Genomic DNA, 7,924 nt, shown 5'->3' with positions numbered 1-7,924 from the left:
GGAGGACATTGTCTTTACCTCGGGGGGCACGGAGGTGGGAGCAGCCACGATCTCTGTGCGGGGTGGTGACCCCCACCTTCCCGAACGCCCCTGCCTGCCACCTCCTCTCAAGCAAGCGGCGATGAGGAGGGTGGGGATGAAGAGCGCCATGCTTCCTCTGGGCCTTCATTTTCCCCACTGTCTCCTGTCTTAAGGCCAACAACATGGTGATCCACACGGCCTGCAAGCACTTCCATGAAAGCCAGGCCAGGCCAGGGGACAGCTGGGGGACACCGCACATTGTGACGTCGAGCGTGGAGCATGACTCCATCCGCCTGCCGCTGGAGCAGCTGGTGGAGGGGGGGCTGGCAGAGGGACCGGAGGGGCAGGTCAGGGACGTCTGGCTGCAGACTGGGGTTTGTGAGGGGGGACTTTTCTCCACTGGCGTTTTTGCAGAGGAGGATGGGGATCTGCTTCCTCCATGATGTTTCCCTTTCTCCCTCCAAAGAGCACTGACTCCCCACATGGTGCCCCTTTCCCTCAAGCTGGATGCGTTACCCCATTGGCATCCGATGCCAGCCCCAAGAGCTGCTGTGCTCTCTGCCTGCGCACCAGCTGCCTGCAAGCTCTCCTGCTTGCTCACTGGGGCACGGGCAGCCCTTGGTGCTGCCAGGCTACCCAGCAAACCTCAGGGCTTGCTTCTTGGCTTGCAGAAGCCACCTTTGTGGCTGTGTCCCCACAAAGTGGGCGGGCTGAGGGGGACGACGTCCTTGCCGCTATCCGGCCGACCACCTGCCTGATTTCCATCATGTTGGCCAATAACGAGACTGGGGTCATCATGGTGAGTCTATGTGACGAGGGAGGACAAGTGGGACAGGGTGGGGACATACTTGCAAGAAGGTGTTTGATAAGAGGGAGCAAACAGTTCTTGTTTGCAAGCAGACCCTCTTCCCTTCTGCCAGCCTGTAATGGAGCTGAGCCAGCGTGTCCGTGCCCTCAATCAGCGGAGAGCAGTGGAGGGGCTGCCCAGGATCCTGGTGCACACGGATGCGGCGCAGATGATTGGCAAGGGACACGTGGACGTGCAGGAGCTGGGAGTGGACTACCTTACCATCGTGGGACACAAGGTATGGCCCTGTTCATGTGGCCCAGCTGCTGTTTGCCCTCTAAGACATCTCTGTTGGGGTTCCAGGGAGACTTTGGGTGCCCCTCACCGCTTGATACCTCATCAGTGGCCAAAGATTTCCTGCTGGATGGTGCTCTGGAGACAGTCATCAGCTGGGTGACGAGGCTCCTGTGAGTCAGGAGACCCATTTGGAAGGGGGAGCAGGAGGAGGCCAAGGGTGGCACACAGCTCTGCAGCAACCTGCACCTGTGAGATGGGCAGGGGTCAGCACTGGACACTCAGATTTGGGCAGGAGTACAGGAAAGGGACACCTGGCAGTGTCCCCAGGGTCACTGCGGCTGTTTCTCCCCACAGTTCTACGGCCCGCGGATAGGCGCGCTTTACGTGCGCGGCCTTGGCACCACCACCCCACTGCACCCCATGCTCTTCGGAGGAGGACAGGAGAGGAGTTTCCGGCCGGGGTAAGGTGGCTGGGTGGTGGCCTGGAGAGCTGGGCCTTGGGCTGGTGGCCAAGCCACGTGTGGTTACTTAGTCTGAGCTGAGCTGTCACTTGCCAGCCCTGGGGCGGGCAGCCCAGCGCAGGAACATGGATCTGTGCCTGGAAACTGCGGGAGCGTGGTGTGCAGGCTTTGCCATGGGAGGAACCACAGGGTGGAACTGCCACCTTCCCAACCACCTCAGAGAGGTGTCTAGGACCCTGTTCTAGTAGTAAGGGGTCCCACACGGGGAATGTCTTTACCCTGAGGTTGGGTTTCTGGTCTGGAGAAATAACTCGCTGCTCCCTCTTCCCTTCCAGCACCGAGAACACCCCAATGATTGCCGGCCTTGGCCAGGTGAGTCAGCGATGGTCACGGGTCAGCGGTTCCCTGGCAGTGCTGCCTGGCGAAGCCAGCACGGAAAGAGCCACCGGTGCTCCCCGGTCATTAGAAATGACAAATTCAGGGTGCAGGAGGGCAGGTGAACTACCAGGAAAGGAGATGGGGCTTTCTGTTGCCAGTTAAAGGAGGTGCTTCAGAGCATCTGCTGCAGGCTTTGCAGCCTTGGCAGTGGGCAGTCACGCAGCTCATGTGACGCAAGGCACCGAGAGGCTGTTGGGAAATGCTGGGGACAATTGCAGAGGGTGTTCCCAGGCTGGACTCACATGTCAGGGGGCTGCACACGGAGGGAGGTGTCGGGGGGTTGCTGACAGAGCCTCTCTGTGTTTTCTCTCCTCAGGCTGCAGAGTTAGTGAGCAAGAACTGGGAAGCCTATGAGACTCATATGCGGGGTGTTCGGGATTACCTGGAAGCCAGGCTGGAGGTGAGCAGACCTGGTTCCTCTTTGTCTTTCCCCTCCCGGGGTCTCAGCCTCCAGAATGTGGGGCCTGGAACCAGCGTGGGTATGTCCCTCGGGCCCTGCCACTGCCTCATCAGGACAGAGCTGCTCACAAATTCAGAGTCATTCACAGTCCTCTGATTTCTCCAGGCCTCTTTTGGGAAACAGAGGATCCACCTCAACAGCCACTTTATGGGCTCCAAGCGACTCTGCAACACCTCTAACTTCTCCATCCTGGGCCCAGGCCTTGAAGGTAGCTTTTACCCCACTGCTGCCCTGTGATGGTGCCCACAGAGCCAAGCACCTGCCCCACACAGCGGCCTTTGGCAAGAGACTGGCAGGTGCTCAGCTGTGGCTTGGGCAGGGAGATGAGGCAGGCAGCAGCCCTTGGAGAGAGCCCAGGCGCTGGGAGACCTGTGCTTGTGTGTGCTGCAGGGCGAAGGGTGCTGTCTCGCTGCAAGACGCTTCTCGCCAGCGTTGGGGCTGCCTGCCACTCTGAGAAGGGGGATCGGTAAGCAGCCGGCTTTGCCAGGCCCAGGGCATCTTCCCAGACGAGTGCGGGTGGGAGGGAAATAGGACAGGGAAAGGGACCATGGGTGGCTGTGGGCAGTGTAACCTGGAGCAAAGAGGGTGCAGAGGTTTCCAGAGGGGCTGAAAGGCTGCAAAGGAGGTTATTGCAGGAGACACAGCTGGAACGCTTGACTGCTGCTTGGAAGGACTTTGTCCTTGCTGGCTTTGGTGATCCAGCTGACTTTGGAAGTACTCTTCAACACCTGGCACTGCCAGAAGAGACTGCCTTATGTCCGTGTGTGCCTGGCTCACCCACTCAAGCCCAGTTTGGGTCTCCAGTAGGCTCCTTTGAGGGTGTGTGGGGACAGCAGGTGCTTTTGGCCTGGTCTAGAGCAATGCCCTACAGACATGGCACAGCTGCCAACCCATGGGGACATGGGAGAGGCCCTTCCTTGGAGGGGAAGGGCCAGATCCACTATAGGGAAGGTGCCTTTGGAAAGCAAGCAGGGTGCCAAACAGGAGACCAGTCTGCCTGGAGTGCATCTGCAGATGTGCTCCCTCTTACAGCTTGATGAAGCTTTCTGGTGATGCATGTGCTTCCTCAGCCTTTGAGTTAAACCCACTCACCTCTGTTTCAGGCCCTCCTCGATTCTGCTCAGCTGTGGGATCCCCTACGATGTGGCGCAGAATGCCTTGCGGCTGAGCGTGGGGCGAGACACCACCCGGGCAGATGTGGACCTGGTTGTGCAGGACCTCATGCAGGCTGTGGTGCAGCTGGACCAGGACCAAGCCCTGTAGACCCTGAGAGCAGCTCCCCAACCATCACCCAGGTTCTCTTTTGGGGTGGGATTGTGCCCTGCTTGGCCCCTGGGTGCTGGCTGCTGTGTCAGTTTGGGCTCAGGTTTTGGCAGGATTAGTTTTGCACCTGATCCCTAAGTCAAACTGACCCAGCCTGCAGTTTGTGATCGTGGCTCAGACGTTGGGGAAGTGGGATCACTCATTTCGGCAGCAGTGTGCTTTTAGGTCTGCTTAGCTGTGTGTCAGCTTGCGCTCACAGGGGTCACGGTGGGGCTGGCATGGCTCTGCAGCATACGTGGCTCGAGCAGAGAAGCTAGCGCAGGTGCTGGCAGCGGCAGGGAGCTGTGCTGGGGAGGGGGTTTTGCTGCTTTGGGGCTGGGGCAGCTCATCAAGAGCTTGCTCAGGACTCTGTGGTCCCCGCTGCAGGCATTTGGGGAGTCCTGCTGTTGGGTGCTCCTCGCTCACCAGCATGTACCCAGCCGGCTGCACATATGCATGCGTGTTGGCATGACAGGAGTCTCAAAGCTTGATTCCCTCCAGAGCAGAACAGGCGTGAAAGCCATAGGAGATGGAGCCTTTTGCCCTGGTTGCTTTCCACAAAGGAAGCTTTCCTGCTGTCTTATCACTCAGAGGAGGAAAGACCATCTGTCCTAGAGGGAAATGGGGAGTTGGTAGAAGCACAGCAAGATTCTGGGCTGGGAATTGCCAGGGCCCTAAGCTACCAAAGGGTTTTCTGGCTGGGAAGGTGTTGGGTGCAACTTTCCCAGCACTGCGTCGTGTTACCTGTTCCCCTTCCTCCTGTCCTTCCTACAGTGGGCAGAGTTCCTGTTGCCAGCTCCACATGCTCCTAAAGGAAACAGAGTTGTCAGAGCAGCTGTAACTGTGCCAGCACCCAAGGAAACGTGTCTTCCCTGTGTGGCCCGGACAGTCACTCTCATCACCGACATAGGAGGACACAAGTGTCACACGGATTAGGAGCGTTGCTAGCTGGGATGACTGATGTCGGGGAACCTGATCTCCCTTGGTATTCATAGGAATAAAAGTGATTGCTGCTGCTGTGGCTTTTTCCCAATTAAAATGTATTTTCCATGGGGAAAACTGGACTGTTTGGGGTCATCTGAGCGATGTCTTTTCCCTACGAAAATGCTCGCGTCCCAGAACAGGGGCGCAGTCTGCTGGAGCAGGGAGGTGCCCGCTGGTTCTGGTTGGTATGGAGCCCATGGACAGAGATTCTTAGACACTGGTCTTTCTCTTTACTAGCCATACATTAGCACAGCCAGGAATACTATTTGGAACCATAAAACCTTGGGTTTTGTAAATCTAATTTCTAACTGAACTGATAGGTCCCAAGCACACTGACTTCAAGTCACTGGATGCCTGTCAGGCTGTTCAGTGTTACCGCCACTGCTCACACCTCAATCTCAAATGCCATCTTTTCTTTTTCCCTTTTTTTTTTTTTCCCTCCCTTGCGTAATAGTCAAAAACTCTCAGAAAAAATGGTTGCACAGAATATTGCTCTGCCTCGGGGGTAGATCTTTAATGTGTCGTGGGCCTTAGAGTTCTTGGGGACCTTTCTTTCATAGCTGTGGCACAACTGGAGATCCAGTTTTTGGGGCTTGCTTTCCTCCACAGGAGGTCTGGGCTTCCTGCATTGATTCAGACCAAAATTTAACCACAAAGCACAAAAAGCCTTACTGATTTGTTCTTTATGCACACAGGAAATGCAAGTTTTAACCACAGAAATATTAGCATTACTTCATTTAGAATATTACAGCCAAAGCATAAGAAGTGTTACAGAGGACATGAATACTCTGGTTAACCATTTTAATGGTTTTACTGTTCATTTTTCTACTACCACACTGCACAGGAATGAGAGTCTCTAGTGAATCCCTCTGCCCCTCTATTGCCTTATACAGGGAAGGTGAGGAAGAACATGCCTATGACTTGGCCTGCACGTCTGTGGGCCAGCCTGTCCTTCTGCTCATGCACCCTACGTGCTGGAGACAAATCGCCTTTTCTCGTATGACAAACTGTCAGTGGTTGTACACACTAGAACAAATTCACCTGTCATGGAAGTCTGGAAATACCAACATTGCTACATCAGCTGTGAATTTAAACAGTAGAGAGAGGACCTGGCTGCTACTCTAGAACACCACAGAGTTGAAATATGTTACTTTCACGTAGTCACATAGCCAGAATTGGAGGGCAAAACTGCCATTCATTTAATGGAAGAATCCACAATCTCCTGATAATCTTGTCTTCCTAAATTCTTCCAGGACAGTTTATAACATGCAAGGAAAAAAACACTAACCAAAATAACCGCTCCCCCAGCAAGATCATAAGCACCTGGGAAAATCCGCAACACGATAAGCTGCAGGACCATGGCAATGACTATCTCCAGGTGCTGCACGGTGCTGACCAAAGCGGGGTGGAACTTGCTTAGGGCATAGTAGACCCCCAGGAAGGCTGCTGTGGAGCACAGGCAGATGGCAAGGAGATAGCTCCAGGTTTCTCCATCCAGTGGGACGATTGGTTCTTGAAGTAAGAACATGGTGGATGCTCCCCACACCATTCCTGTCCAACTGAAGGTGAACAGTGCTGTCCACATGCTGATGTTATCTTTGATTGACCTGTAGACTATCATGGAGAGAGCTGTGGTCAAACCTGCCATAACGGTCATGGTATAGCCAAAAGCTTCTTTCCAGGTGCTCAGCAAAGAGTTTTCCTCCTTAACAATGTTGGGGATCATGACCAGACAAACACCAAACACACTGCCAACTACAGTAATTATGTCCATGTACGCCATTCCTTCATCTATGAGTAAAAATGCCAAAATGGCGCTGAACACTGTAGTGGTAGCCCTCCACATAATGGTCCCATTGCTGGGGGGAACTATAGAGAAGGAGGTATAAGCGCAGGTAATAGAGATAACATTGCAGACCCCATAGAAGAAGAGCCGGAGCCTGTAGCCTTTGGGGCCAAAGGGAGGCTCATGGTAATAACACACAACAGTAATGGACAGCACCTGTAAGACTGAACGGATGAAAATTAACTCTAGGGATGGCACTTTGGAACGATCAGAAATTAATCTTGTAATTAGAGCCACACATCCGTGGGCCACGGCAGATCCAAAAAGGACTACCCATGTTTTCCTCGACTGCAGTATACTTCCTTCAGGAAGATGCTGGGACTGCCCAGTCTCATCGGGTTTTGGCAGTTGTGCTGGCTGAAGCTTGGTGTCTATTGTACCAAAAAAGGTTCTTTCTCTCTTTTTCCCATCATTCAGTAGTCTCTTCTTAGGATTGTCCTCCATAAATACTCCAGTATCTTCATTAACATCCTCATATCCCTCTTCTCCTGGCTGTGGATAATGAGAAGTATATTTCACTGTTACTGTGTTGGGATGTATTTTCACTCGCTTTTTGACTGGGTATTTTTGGGAAGACTTATCCATTTCCTCAGAGAAACGTCCTGGTCTTAAGAAAAAAAAAAATGGAGAAGCGCTGTTATTTTTATTTAATGAATAGCAAGAGATTCGTTAGTATGTAAATGCTGTTAGTGTTTACAAGCTATTTTTATCAACCAAGTCCAAGTACTAATAGATTGTTCTTGGTTTTGCTTAAATTTTCCGGTGAGTTACTGCTAAATACCTTTGATAATCAGGCCATTTGGATCTCCTTAAAATCCAACTGTGGAACTTCATTTTAGCTTTTCACTAACTTTTGAAGATGACACATTCTCATTATGTATAGTACATATAATGCATTCTAGTATATTCTTATTCTAATGAGAAAGTTCCTTGCTAAGCTTTTTGGACAATAAATACCCTGTAATTATGAATTACACTTATTGTTAATTGCTTGCTAATGTTACAAGATGACAGAAGAAGTTTGGCTGGAGGAGATGATCGCCTTGTTTCTAAACTGGCAGAGAGCAACACAGGGAAATAGGGAGTATCCCTGCGCAAGTCAGCATAGTTAGCATGTGAATAAACAACACATTTTTGAACAATACTTTGACAGTGTTAAAAATTCCTTCTTCTTTTCACATCCTTTTATTCCTAGTCATTGATTTTGCAACAGATTTGTTCTTCAAATCTGATTATTTTTTTCTTAATGGGTCAAATTTAGAAGGGCTGATCCAGACGACTAACGAGACCTTTCCGTGGCAAACATTTAAAAACCACAGCCACAAAAC

At 52.2% G+C, this 7,924-nt stretch overlaps 2 protein-coding genes across 2 annotated transcripts; one reads left to right on the top strand and one right to left on the bottom strand.

The window, feature by feature from the left end:
• Positions 1 to 7: 7 nt before the first annotated feature.
• On the top strand, positions 8 to 4,593 carry SCLY (selenocysteine lyase; the record flags this gene model as incomplete). Its single annotated transcript, XM_010291645.1, has 11 exons — positions 8 to 34; positions 195 to 340; positions 682 to 820; positions 942 to 1,106; positions 1,460 to 1,566; positions 1,902 to 1,938; positions 2,321 to 2,404; positions 2,570 to 2,672; positions 2,855 to 2,930; positions 3,568 to 3,759; positions 4,541 to 4,593. Coding segments are annotated over 10 exons (1,044 nt in total), but the record flags the coding sequence as incomplete, so codon positions are not given.
• A 1,352-nt stretch (positions 4,594 to 5,945) lies between these two features.
• Positions 5,946 to 7,345, bottom strand: SLC35G2 (solute carrier family 35, member G2). The gene has a single exon (XM_010291646.1). The coding sequence runs from the start codon at positions 7,179 to 7,181 to the stop codon at positions 5,946 to 5,948; it is 1,236 nt and encodes a 411-aa protein (XP_010289948.1). The 5' UTR covers positions 7,182 to 7,345.
• Between the last annotated feature and the right edge of the window lie 579 nt (positions 7,346 to 7,924).

The sequence above is a fragment of the Phaethon lepturus genome, unplaced genomic scaffold, assembly GCF_000687285.1.
Source record: "Phaethon lepturus isolate BGI_N335 unplaced genomic scaffold, ASM68728v1 scaffold4277, whole genome shotgun sequence".
NCBI classification, from domain to species: domain Eukaryota; kingdom Metazoa; phylum Chordata; class Aves; order Phaethontiformes; family Phaethontidae; genus Phaethon; species Phaethon lepturus.
Note: the sequence above shows the minus strand (reverse complement) of the source record. Positions and strands in the feature narration are given on the sequence as shown.

Bases quoted from the DNA above. Each gene is read 5' to 3' on its own strand.
- SLC35G2 (XM_010291646.1), bottom strand. From the start codon at position 7,181: ATGGATAAGTCTTCCCAAAAATACCCAGTCAAAAAGCGAGTGAAAATA.